Source organism: Schistocerca cancellata, chromosome 9, assembly GCF_023864275.1.
Source record: "Schistocerca cancellata isolate TAMUIC-IGC-003103 chromosome 9, iqSchCanc2.1, whole genome shotgun sequence".
Classification (NCBI taxonomy): Eukaryota; Metazoa; Arthropoda; class Insecta; order Orthoptera; family Acrididae; genus Schistocerca; species Schistocerca cancellata.
Genome location: NC_064634.1, coordinates 63228739 through 63242976, shown reverse-complemented (window position 1 = coordinate 63242976; position 14238 = coordinate 63228739). Strand labels below are relative to the sequence as shown.

At 42.5% G+C, this 14238-nt stretch overlaps 1 protein-coding gene across 1 annotated transcript in view; it reads left to right on the top strand.

The window, feature by feature from the left end:
* The first annotated feature begins 645 nt into the window (after nt 1-645).
* LOC126101182 (phenoloxidase 2-like) overlaps nt 646-14238 on the top strand; it is a 213004-nt gene continuing 199411 nt past the window's right edge. The window contains exons 1-2 of the mRNA XM_049911879.1: nt 646-655; nt 1611-1768. Coding sequence (XP_049767836.1) covers nt 646-655; nt 1611-1768 — 168 coding nt within the window. The remainder of the gene's footprint in view (nt 656-1610; nt 1769-14238) is intronic.

The window sequence follows — 14238 nt, the reverse complement described above, 5'->3', positions numbered from 1 at the left end:
GCAGCAAAACATGCCTTTTCAAATCAGAAAATACATACTCCAAAACAATGTTCTACATGCAATTCTTATAGATTTCTCTTTCTTTCTTTTTTTTAATACAAGTGGTGCCACGGCACAGCAGCACTACCTCAGAAGCTGCCCCTGCCAGAGACACAAGAAAGTCTCCTCCAATTTATACTACCTCTTCTTGACAGTCCTGGATGGGTTTTTGCCTCCTGTAATGAATATGGAGCAACATATCTTTCATGTATCTAGAGAAACAAATTTATCTCGCCACCTTCCATGTGCCTGCAGAAACATTTTTATCTAATCAGATAATATGTTTTGAGCCCTCCAGTAACCCATTGGTGGTGTGCCTTTTCTTGATGTAACAGAGCAATTTTGTTGGCAGGAATGAGCAGCAGTTTATTTGAGGTAGCTATGTTACTAATAACTTTATGATGCTATTCCAGTGGAGTGTTCATAATGTGGTAGGCTGAGAAAGACAAGCATTAATATCCTGCAGCCATTCATCCCCCATAGCAATGCATTTGAAGCCACAGGACAGTGAAGAAATTTATAGCACTTGTCTATTGTGGTTGTCTTTTGCCTGGAAATATAATATCTATTCCTTGTAGATCAAGATAGCTACCATTGTTCGTAAACATGTTGTCCAGTATGTAACAATACATTTGTGAAATGTGCCACTTCCTTAACAGCATAGTGTTTGGTACACCACAAGGCAATCACTTTCTTTTGTCTCTCAATTACACACACAAACACACACACACACACACACACACACACACACATACTAGCTTCTTCCATATTATTTGCAAGTGATTGTTAGCATCGACACATCTATATGTGTAGTTTTGTATCTGCAAGAAAAAGAAAGAGAGATATATTCAGGGAAAAAGATTGGAGTAAAAAATAAAGAGCTATGCTATGTTGAAGATAATCATAATTAAATTTCCAGACAAATTAAAACTGTAAAACTGGCACTTGAAACTGGGTATTTTGGAAAATTAAAAGAGCGATTTTGGTAGCCCTAAACTTTCAGTTAAGTTCAGACGCAAACCCAATTGATCCACTTGGAACTGTGTTGCCTATGAAAGATGGAGGCTTAACTTTGGGGTCATCTCTGTCAGAACTTCATTTGTGATATCATAAATGGTTATTCAGCAGAGAATAATGTGTGATGCCAAGCTTCTTTCTCAGTAATCATTGGAAATATTGAAAAGTGAAATGGATGTATAACTGGAGTTTCTTCTCCTATTGTAATTTTTGTAGGTGGATGTTACAACTGCACACTTTGGTCACTTAAGTTGTGAATAAACCCCATATAATAGAATGTAATATATTTTGTATGAAATTGTTGTGACATGCAAAAATTAGGTTAAAAATGTGTGACTAAATAATGTGATATAATTATTCATTGCCTCAATTGGGGTATATGAAAAAAGTCCTTTATAGGTCATTCTAAGTTGTGAAGCAGAATTCCCCATATCGCAGCTGCCTTACCACTTTCTATTAAAGGGACTAGATATTCACAATATTTGTTGTTGTTTTCTTTCAGACACAGCAGTTGTCTCAAACACAGACTTTATCGCTGGGCTTGAACATACCAGGCAGAGGTCGGCTGAACCTCACACAAACACAGTCGAGTTCCATATCGTTCGGTAATCCTTGGAACATTCTTCTTATGTTTGATCGCATTGCAGAGCCATTGTTTGTGCCTAAAGGAATAGACAACAGAATTGTGTTCAACCTCCCAACAAATTATCTGGTGAGTTTAAAGTGAATTAATTTTTCAAATTGCTAACAATAATTATAATAATCTTTGGTGTGTGCAACTGAGAATCGTTTATTTATTGTTTGCTTTTTTAATGAGTGGGAGATAGCTCTGCTTTCCAACCTGCATTTCTTAAATTGAGTGCAGCCATACATATGTTTCACTTACAGCAATAAATTCCTGTAATGATCAGACACAGATCATTTGTTCAGTTAACAAACAGGTGGAATAGCAAACACTTACCTGTAGGAGGTGTAACTTCCATTGTAAACAATAGTAACACACATCAATAAATGTCTGTTTTTCAGTGATCAATGACAAGCACTGGCATCACTAGCAACATCCATCTTATTGTCTTGTGTGTGTGTGTGTGTGTGTGTGTGTGTGTGTGTATGTGTGTGCAGACACATGTGCACATGTGTCTACTGCTTCTCATTGCATTATGTTGTTCATTCTTAGGTCTCTCAGATCGTTCTTATTTCATCAATCTATGTCAGTCTTAGTCATCCAATGGTTCTTCAACCAACTGGGTTTCCTTACCTATTGCTCTTCTATCTATCCTCTCCCATTTTTTCTGAGCAATATCAGATTAACTCTGATTCCATATAAAACTGCTGTACTAACCAACTATATATTTTTATAAAGACATCTCAACTACTTTCCTCTCAGCTTCTGAGCAATATCAGATTAACTTTGATTCCATATAAAACCGCTGTACTAAGCAACTATATATTATTATAAGGGAGGACAGGAATGCAGCAATCAGTTGCAATACCATTGCTTTTTTTATTATTCTTGCATATCCAGATTTCAGCTATAAATAGCCATCTTCATTGTATTTGAGTGAGTTATAATCCAACAGACTTCCAACAGCACAAGTCACCACTTGACTAGCAAAGTCATATGGTGAAATGTACTGCTGGAAGTTCATTGGATTATAACTCACCCAAATGCACTGAAGACGGCTATTTATAGCCGAAATATGGATATGCAAGAATAATAAAAAACCAATGGCATTGCGACTGATTGCTGTATTCCTATGGGTCCTTTTGCGACTGATTGCTGTATTCCTATGGGTTCTCACAAAATCAGATTGTTACATTGATTTTTATGTTGCTACATATTCTGTATCTTTGTTCTTTCTTAATTAGCCTCCATATCTTTTTGACTGTCTTCTGCTTGAATATTATCACTTCGTGTCTCTCTTCCTCAATTGTACTCCAGATTTCCACTACATACAATGTTGTAGGACATGTAGCAACATAGGCGCTCAATTTTTCCCTTGTTGAATGTTTTGTGACATGAATATTATCTTCAAACTGTAATAGCATTTTGATCCACTTGCAGTCTGCTCCTTGAATTTGTGGTGCTACATACTCATTCTCAAAACACCATTTGGTGTGATGTATTAATTTCAGCAGTCCGTGGAAGTATTGAATTTGGGTTGCTTCATAACACTTGGAGTTGTATTGCAGGTGATCCTTAATGGAGCTGCTTTATTTGAATAATCCACAACATACCCACACTGAAGTCATTAACAAGTTTTTCAGTTCACTCTGAGTTAACAGAGTAAGCAAAGTTAGTGTTTAGATTACCTCAGTCACTTTTTCCGCAGAAGCTTCACTGGTTTTTTCTCTTTCAAAGACTCTATATAAACCAAATAAATAATGCAATTTTTAAAGTTTCTCCAGTGTAATGAGCATTTCATGAAGCTTCAGGATTGCAGCTAGATGATGTCAACAGGTTGCCATAATATTTTGGTTGACAACAATTCTGCCGCCTTCAGATGAGTATTTTACACTGGAGATTGCAAGATTATTAATTTGACATTTGAAATTTTAACTTTATTGGTCTGCATTCTCACAGAGTTCATATGTGCAGTATCATTTTTATGCAGGTGCCTGTGCACCATAGATAGAACAATATTTGATGCTAAACTTGACACAAGGTGCTCACACTGTGGTAACCCATGCGCATGCACCTCCTCAAGAAATTTTGACATCAACTTATTGACATGCATTAGCAGTCTCCAGTGTAAACAACTCACTTGTGAAGATGGCTGAATGGTTGCCAGTCTAAATATTGTGATAAGATCATCTGGCAGCAATCCCAAAATTCCATAGGCTAAAAATAATAATGTTGGCACTGGTAAACAGTGATCTGATGGTTAATTTTTTAATGAGTGTATGGGAACAGGATATGAATAGTGGTATACAGAATAAACTGTCCTGACTAATATCTGCACATACATATATTTAGACAATTATCATACACGTGCGCACAGTACAAGGTATAAGAACAGACTGAATTAACATGGCGGCTCGGTTGAGCAACCTGAGTCCCAGAGATTAATATTGTCTATGGTCTATGGTAGTGCAAGTTTATATGCCAACTAGCTCTGCAGATGACAAAGAAATTGAAGAATTGTATGATGAAATAAAAGAAATTATTCAGATAGTGAATGTTGTTGTTGTTGTCTCAGTCCTGAGACTGGTTTGATGCAGCTCTCCATGTTACTCTATCCTGTGCAAGCTTCTTCATCTCCCAGTACCTACTGCAACCTACATCCTTCTGAATCTGCTTAGTGTATTCATCTCTTGGTCTCCCCCTACGATTTTTACCCTCCACGCTGCCTTCCAATACTAAATTGGTGATCCCTTGATTCCTCAGAACATGCCCTACCAACCGATTCCTTCTTCGAGTCAAGTTGTGCCACAAACTCCTCTTCTCCCCAATTCTATTCAATACTTCCTCATTAGTTATGTGATCTACCCATCTAATCTTCAGCATGCTTCTGTAGCACCACATTTCAAAAGCTTCTATTCTCTTCTTGTCCAAACTATTTACCTTCCATGTTTCACTTCCATACATGGCTACACTCCATACAAATACTTTCAGAAATGCCTTCCTGGCACTTAAATCTATACTCGATGTTAACAAATTTCTCTTCTTCAGAAACGCTTTCCTTGCCATTGCCAGCCTACATTTTATATCCTCTCTACTTCGACCATCATCAGTTATTTTGCTCCCCAAATAGCAAAACTCCTTTACTACTTTAAGTGTCTCATTTTGTAATCTAATACCCTCAGCATCACCCGACTTAATTCGACTACATTCCATTATCCTCGTTTTGCTTTTGTTGATGTTCATCTTATATCCTCCCTTCAAGACACCATCCATTCCGTTCAACTGCTCTTCCAAGTCCTTTGCTGTCTCTGACAGAATTACAATGTCATCGGCGAACCTCAAAGTTTTTATTTCTTCTCCATTGATTTTAATACCTACTCCAAATTTTTCTTTTGTTTCCTTTACTGCTTGCTCAATATACAGATTGAATAACATTGGGGAGAGGCTACAACCCTGTCTTAATCCCTTCCCAACCACTGCTTCCCTTTCATGTCCCTCGACTCTTATAACTGCCATCTGGTTTCTGTACAAATTGTAAATAGCCTTTCACTCCCTGTATTTTACCCCTGCCACCTTTAGAATTTGAAAGAGAGTATTCCAGTCAACATTGTCAAAAGCTTTCTCTAAGTCTACAAATGCTAGAAACGTAGGTTTGCCTTTCCTTAATCTTTCTTGTAACATAAGTCGTTAGGTCAGTATTGCCTCACGTGTTCCAGTATTTCTACGGAATCCAAACTGATCTTCCACGAGGTCGGCTTCTACTAGTTTCTCCATTCGTCTGTAAAGAATTCGTGTTAGTATTTTGCAGCTGTGACTTATTAAACTGATTGTTCGGTAATTTTCACATCTGTCAACACCTGCTTTCTTTGGGATTGGAATGAGGGACTTCTTGAAGTCTGAGGGTATTTCGCCTGTTTCATACATCTTGCTCACCAGATGGTAGAGTTTGGTCAGGACTGGCTCTCCCAAAGCCGTCAGTAGTTCTACTGGAATGTTGTCTACTCCGGGGGCCTTGTTTCCACTCAGGTCTTTCAGTGCTCTGTCAAACTCTTCACGCAGTATCGTATCTCCCATTTCATCTTCATCTACATCCTCTCCCATTTCCATAATATTGTCCTCAAGTACATCGCCCTTGTATAGACCCTCTATATACTCCTTCCACCTTTCTGCTTTCCCTTCTTTGCTTAGAACTGGGTTTCCATCTGAGCTCTTGATGTTCATACAAGTGGTTCTTCTTTCTCCAAAGGTCTCTTTAATTTTCCTGTAGGCAGTATCTATCTTACCCCTAGTGAGATAAGCCTCTACATCCTTACATTTGTCCTCTAGCCATCCCTGCTTAGCCATTCTGCACTTCCTGTCGATCTCATTTTTGAGACGTTTGTATTCCTTTTTGCCTGCTTCACTTACTGCATTTTTATATTTTCTCCTTTCATCAATTAAATTCAATATTTCTTCTGTTACCCAAGGATTTCTACTAGCCCTCGTCTTTTTACCTACTTGATCCTCTGCTGCCTTCACTACTTCATCCCTCAAAGCTACCCATTCTTCTTCTACTGTATTTCTTTCCCCCATTCCTGTCAATTGTTCCCTTATGCTCTCCCTGAAACTCTGTACAACCTCTGGTTCTTTCAGTTTATCCAGGTCCCATCTCCTTAAATTCCCACCTTTTTGCAGTTTCTTCAGTTTTAATCTACAGGTCGTAACCAATAGATTGTGGTCAGAGTCCACATCTGCCCCTGGAAATGTCTTACAATTTAAAACCTGGTTCCTAAATCTCTGTCTTACCATTATATAATCTATCTGATACCTTTTAGTATCTCCAGGGTTCTTCCATGTATACAACCTTCTATCATGATTCTTAGACCAAGTGTTAGCTATGATTAAGTTGTGCTCTGTGCAAAATTCTACCAGGCGGCTTCCTCTTTCATTTCTTAGCCCCAATCCATATTCACCTACTACGTTTCCTTCTCTCCCTTTTCCTACACTCGAATTCCAGTCACCCATGACTATTAAATTTTCGTCTCCCTTCACTATCTGAATAATTTCTTTTATTTCATCATACATTTCTTCAATTTCTTCGTCATGTGCAGAGCTGGTTGGCATATAAACTTGTACTACTGTAGTAGGTGTGGGCTTTGTATCTATCTTGGCCACAATAATGGGTTCACTATGCTGTTTGTAGTAGCTTACCTGCATTCCTATTTTCCTATTCATTATTAAACCTACTCCTGCATTACCCCTATTTGACTACGTGTTTATAACCCTATAGTCACCTGACCAGAAGTCTTGTTCCTCCTGCCACCGAACTTCACTAATTCCCACTATATCTAACTTTAATCTATCCATTTGCCTTTTTAAATTTTCTAACCTACCTGCCCGATTAAGGGATCTGACATTCCACGCTCCGATCCGTAGAACGCCAGTTTTCTTTCTCCTGATAACGACATCCTCTTGAGTAGTCCCCGCCCGGAGATCCGAATGGGGGACTATTTTACCTCCGGAATATTTTACCCAAGAAGACGCCATCATCATTTAATCATACAGTAAAGCTGCATGCCCTCGGGAAAAATTACGGCCGTAGTTTCCCCTTGCTTTCAGCCGTTCGCAGTACCAGCACAGCAAGGCCGTTTTGGTTATTGTTACAGGGCCAGATCAGTCAATCATCCAGACTGTTGCCCCTGCAACTACTTAAAAGACTGCTGCCCCTCTTCAGGAACCACACGTTTGTCTGGCCTCTCAACAGATACCCCTCGTTGTGGTTGTACCTACGGTACGGCTATCTGTATCGCTGAGGCACGCAAGCCTCCCCACCAACGGCAAGGTCCATGGTTCATGGGGAGGCGAAGGGAGACGAAAATTCAATAGTCGTGGGTGACTGGAATTCGAGTGTAGGAAAAGGGAGAGAAGGAAACGTAGTAGGTGAATATGGATTGGGGCTAAGAAATGAAAGAGGAAGCCGCCTGGTAGAATTTTGCACAGAGCACAACTTAATCATAGCTAACACTTGGTTTAAGAACCATGATAGAAGGTTGTATACATGGAAGAACCCTGGAGATACTAAAAGGTATCAGATAGATTATATAATTGTAAGACAGAGATTTAGGAACCAGGTTTTAAATTGTAAGACATTTCCAGGGGCAGATGTGGACTCTGACCACAATCTATTGGTTATGACCTGTAGATTAAAACTGAAGAAACTGCAAAAAGGTGGGAATTTAAGGAGATGGGACCTGGATAAACTGAAAGAACCAGAGGTTGTACAAAGATTCAGGGAGAGCATAAGGGAACAATTGACAGGAATGGTGGAAAGAAATACAGTAGAAGAAGAATGGGTAGCTTTGAGGGATGAAGTAGTAAAGGCAGCAGAGGATCAAGTAGGTAAAAAGACGAGGGCTAGTAGAAATCCTTGGTTAACAGAAGAAATATTGAATTTAATTGATGAAAGGAGAAAATATAAAAATGCAGTAAGTGAAGCAGGCAAAAAGGAATACAAACGTCTCAAAAATGAGATCGACAGGAAGTGCAAAATGGCTAAGCAGGGATGGCTAGAGGACAAATGTAAGGATGTAGAGGCTTATCTCACTAGGGGTAAGATAGATACTGCCTACAGGAAAATTAAAGAGACCTTTGGAGATAAGAGAACCACTTGTATGAACATCAAGAGCTCAGATGGAAACCCAGTTCTAAGCAAAGAAGGGAAAGCAGAAAGGTGGAAGGAGTATATAGAGGGTCTATACAAGGGCGATGTACTTGAGGACAATATTATGGAAATGGGAGAGGATGTAGATGAAGATGAAATGGGAGATACGATACTGCGTGAAGAGTTTGACAGAGCACTGAAAGACCTGAGTGGAAACAAGGCCCCCGGAGTAGACAACATTCCAGTAGAACTACTGATGGCCTTGGGAGAGCCAGTCCTGTCAAAACTCTACCATCTGGTGAGCAAGATGTATGAAACAGGCGAAATACCGTCAGACTTAAAGAAGAATATAATAATTCCAATCCCAAAGAAACCAGGTGTTGACAGATGTGAAAATTACTGAAAAATCAGTTTAATAAGCCACAGCTGCAAAATACTAACACGAATTCTTTACAGACGAATGGAGAAACTAGTAGAAGCCGACCTCGTGGAAGATCAGTTTGGATTCCGTAGAAACACTGGAACACGTGAGGCAATACTGACCTTACGACTTATGTTAGAAGAAAGATTAAGGAAAGGCAAACCTACATTTCTAGCATTTGTAGACTTAGAGAAAGCTTTTGACAATGTTGACTGGAATACTCTCTTTCAAATTCTAAAGGTGGCAGGGGTAAAATACAGGGAGTGAAAGGCTATTTACAATTTGTACAGAAACCAGATGGCAGTTATAAGAGTCGAGGGACATGAAAGGGAAGCAGTGGTTGGGAAGGGATTAAGACAGGGTTGTAGCCTCTCCCCAATGTTATTCAATCTGTATATTGAGCAAGCAGTAAAGGAAACAAAAGAAAAATTTGGAGTAGGTATTAAAATCCATGGAGAAGAAATAAAAACTTTGAGGTTCGCCGATGACATTGTAATTCTGTCAGAGACAGCAAAGGACTTGGAAGAGCAGTTGAATGGAATGGACAGTGTCTTGAAAGGAGGATATAAGATGAACATCAACAAAAGCAAAATGGAATGTAGTCGAATTAAGTCGGGTGATGCTGAGGGAATTAGATTAGGAAATGAGACACTTAAAGTAGTAGAGGAGTTTTGCTATTTGGGGAGCAAAATAACTGATGATGGTCGAAGTGGAGAGGATATAAAATGTATACTGGCAATGGCAAGGAAAGCGTTTCTGAAGAAGAGAAATTTGTTAACATCGAGTATTATGGAGTGTAACCATGTATGGAATTGAAACATGGACGATAAATAGTTTGGACAAGAAGAGAATAGAAGCTTTCGAAATGTGGTGCTACAGAAGAATGCTGAAGATTAGATGGGTAGATCACATAACTAATGAGGAAGTATTGAATAGGATTGGAGAGAAGAGAAGTTTGTGGCACAACTTGACCAGAAGAAGGGATCGGTTGGTAGGACATGTTCTGAGGCATCAAGGGATCACCAATTTAGTATTGGAGGGCAGCGTGGAGGGTAAAAATCGTAGAGGGAGACCAAGAGATGAATACACTAAGCAAATTCAGAAGGATGTAGGTTGCAGTAGGTACTGGGAGATGAAGAAGCTTGCACAGGATAGAGTAGCATGGAGAGCTGCATCAAACCAGTCTCAGGACTGCAGACCACAACAACAACAACAACAACAACAACATGGTCTATATGACCTATCGACGCCACACAGCCCACCCCCCTCCCCCCCCCCTGCAGTATGGAGTACCGCACATGAGTCTTGAGGGAAGACCATGTGGGCATCGATGCTGTTGGTGGTCGTACCAGCTGGTAGATGCACAACCGGGACCTCCACCCCGACCGGGGCAGGGTGAGGAGGCAGAGCAATGGGAGGCAGGTCCACCTCAAAGTCATTGAGCCAGAATGGATGGATGATGCAGCGGCCAGCCCAAGAGCAAACGGGTCGAACGGCGGATGGCGGGGTGTAGGTGTGGCAAGCCTGGATCCTAATCGAGCTGTCCGACGAGATGAAGGCGCAAATTTTTGCCTGGCTGCACTGATGAGGGAGGGTGAAGCTATGCACAAGACTGACGTTTAACTGGTCGTTGGGTGGTGGGGCCACAGTGTCTGGGAGCAGAATGAGAACTCGATCATCGAGAATGACGATTGAAATGTTGTCCATGTGGTGTGGGAGTATGTTGCAGAGCAGGATGACTATGGAAGAGGGTGTCTCCATAGTTGATGAGGTTGCAGCGAAACCCGCACACGGGGTGGAGAGTGACATGTCTGAGAAACGCGAAAGGTGGCGGGGAGGCATCAGATGAATAAAACGGCATGGTGGCCCGAGGAGAAACATTGTCAGACTCCACATCGGGAGGGAGACTGGAGGGAGAGTCGTTAGGAGAATCAGACTGAGCCAGCAGAGGGATGTCGGGGTCCACGAATGCTGGGGGGACGGGCTTCAGGTACTGGTAGAAGAGTCGCACCACACCCTGTCCACAATGCTGGGGAATTTAGATTTAGTAAACACAAGGGATGTTTGAGGGTCCGTGAGGAGAGCTTGAGATTCCTCATTGGAGGCTTGTAGGGCGACCAGGTTGGATAAGTCAATGATGCATCAATAGTATTGATCTGTGACAAAAAATCAGCAGCGATGTTTTCCGTGCCTTTGATGTAGTGAACGTCGGTTGTGAATTGGGAGACTAGATCAAAGTGACGGAAAAGCCGAGGTGGTGAGTCCTTGGGGGTGGGGGGGAGGATTGCAGAAAGTGTCTGCGAGTGGTTTGTGATCCGTGAGGATGAAGAACGAGCGACTCTCCATGTCGGTGCAGAAGTGTTTGATGACCTCGTAGACTGCAAGGAGTTCTCTGCCGAAAGCGGAATATTTCCTCTGAGCTGTTGTTAGTTTTTTAGAGAAGAAACGTAGAGGGGAAACTGTGTCTGCCTTGTGTTGATGTAGTACCACTCCCACTGCGATGTCACTGGCATCCGTAGTGATGAACAACTTGATCGAGGGGTCAGGGTGGGTGAATGTCACAACGTGAGCTAAAGAAGTCTTTAATGCATTGAAAGCCCCCAGCATAGGTGCAGTCCAGCAAACGGGTTTGAGTCCTGAAGTCTGTTTACCCAACAGTGAGTCTGTCAGTGGGGCCTGCATGGTGGTAGTGGAAGGCAGCTGATGATGGTAGTAATTTATTATGCTCAGGAAACTTCGGAGTTCTTTGTAAGTAGCTGTGGGTGGCAGAGAAGTGATGGCGTGCACATGATATTTGGGAGGCTATATTCCGTCAGTGGAGACAGTGTAACCCAAGAAAGTGACAGAAGGCTGACGCAACTGGAATTTTTCTTTGTTGACCTCGATGCCATTGGAGTTCAAGATCTGGAGGACCATAGATAAATGATTTTCATGTTCCTCAGATGACTTACTGAAAATGAATATGTCGTCCAGATGTGTGCAGCAGAACTCGAACTGTCGTAAGATGGAGTCAATGAAATGCTGTCACATTTGCGCCGCATTTTTTAGGCCGAATGGCATGAACTTGTATTGGAACAAACCAAACAGCGTGATAATAGATGTTTTATGGATGTCATTTGGCGCTACAGGAATCTGGTGGTAGGCACGTTTACAGTCAATAAACTGAAGATTGTAGCGCCCAATAACATTTGACTGAAATCAGTTACGTTAGGCACGGGGTGACTGTCCATGACAGTACAAGCGTTTCCGTCTGTAGTCACTGCACATTCGGAAAGAGCCGTCATGTTTGAGGATGAGGTGGATTGGTGAAAACCAATTGCTATCTGATGGTTGCAGGATACCTGCCTCCAAAAGTTCGTTAATTTGCTGCCAGGCTGTGCACAACTTAATAGGGCTAGGCATCTAACCTTGTGCCTAATAGGAGGGCCGGCAGTGGTAACTATCTTGTGTGTCATTCCATAAGTGATGGAAGAAACTGAGAACTCCACACGAGACTGCTCAATGTCCTGATGAGAAGTTTTTGGGCGGGTGGGGTGCGATGAGGTGTAGCTGTTAGTGCGAGTGGGAAAAGGTAGCACGAAAGTCACATGTCTAATACGTGAGCACAGCATGCGCTTGTTTGGAGAGGGCGGCTGCACACACAGCACGGAGTGGACAGAAATGCACGGCGACTGTCTGCTGTCAACCTTGCACTTGGTACCCGGCGTGGGTGAGAGCGGCATTGGTGTCGCGTGTGGGACAGCAATGGCCACCGAGTCTTGTGGCTGGTGCGCAAGAGAGAGGGAATGTTTATCAACAAGTGGGGCAGCTGCCTGCATGGTGAGCATTGTCGTATTGTGGGTGTGACTGTTATTAGAAGCACTGTCTCACACATATGGCAGTGAATGTGGTGAGCACTTTGGGGATGCGGAGTCTTCTGGACGCAAATCATCACACTCAATTAAAGTTTTTGGACTAACCTGATGAGTATCCGAGCTGGTGTCTGCTGGAGAAACATGATTAGGTGGCTGGACTGTGGACTGCAGTTTCAGCAGTGAGGTACGAGCTGCAACAAGCTAGTTGTAAATGTGTGCTATTCGTCATTTCATCTCATCATTTTCCAGGCAGAGCTGTGCCACTGAGTCGTATTCTGACAGTATGTTAGTGACGCAGATCACAATGTCACCCACGAGGCCGGAGCACTCGCATACCAACTCACATGCTGCGAGAGAAACAGAATGTGGAACATAAGTGCAGGAGCACAGTATCTTAGTGTTAGAGGGATAGTGTAGCATTGAGGCCTGAACTATGTTCAGAGAGAGTTTGTAATGGAAAAAAAAATCCATACCGAGAATTGGTTCATCAATGTCAGCAAAGTAGAAAGTCCATGGAAAACACAGAGAAGGAGATAGGTGCACCGTAACTTTGACAGAGCCTGAGGTTTGTAACGTTGATGTGTTGACAGCTCATAGAAGTGACTTCGTCAGTGAAAAGACGGGGGAGCCATCGATGTAGGTATGATAGACATGTCAGCACCAGTGTCAACTAGGAAAATGAGCCGTGATGAAATGTATTAAATTTTTCTACTATGTCAGTCACGTACAAACGACCAGTTGGCCGGGCGAGCGAGTGGGCAGAATGCAATGTATGACGCCTGTGAGGTTCCCCTCAGGACTCAGCGTCTTTTAGGTCCTGCGGTCAGCGTTTGGGTGCTGGCAAGGTAATCAGCACTTTTTGGCATTATCGCCGAAAATCTTGTGGTACCAGCAGTACGGATGAGCTAGATGCAATGGTGGTGGTGACTGTGGCAGTGGAGGAGGCTTGTCCTCGTTGATTTGTTCCGGCATGTATACCAGCATGTATGGTGCGTGGGCGATCCTGGAGTGCTTGAACGGTGGAGAGAGTGAGCTGATACTGCCAGGTGACGTAGAAGCTGCGGAGGCAGAGTGAGCTCTGCCTCTGCCAGCAGACAGCCGGTAAGCAGGGGCAGTTGTGCTAACTAGTGGTGAGTGGTGAGCTGGTTGGTGTTGTCATAGCAATGATTACAGCTGGTCTGCGATGCGGATGTAGCAGGTGGATCTGTAGGTTGGCAGACCACACGGCCCACAAAGTGATGTCCGGCATGGTGTGCTCTCTCACAAGTAACTGAAGGTGGCGCCAGAGTTGCGATAGAGTTCGGTCCTCCAGTGTTCCTCGTACAAGATCTTGATGATTAATTCTTGTGGTGGGCAGGCGAGTCATTCCATGATTGTTTTCTTTGCGAACTCATACTTTGGTGGAGGCAGTGCAAGAGGAGTAGATCGCAAATTAAGTCCGAGTGATCATGGAGGTGCATGACGAGACACAGGAATTGAGAGTTGTCGTCGGACACATGATGCAACTCGAAAAGATGCTCACAAGCACAAACCGTGATACAGGGTTGTCTTCGTGTAAAGGTGGCAGCTTCGGCAGATGATCTGGGGAGGGGATGAAGGCAGCTTCTGTGCCCCTTGGAAAACTGGCTGGTCCATGGCAGGA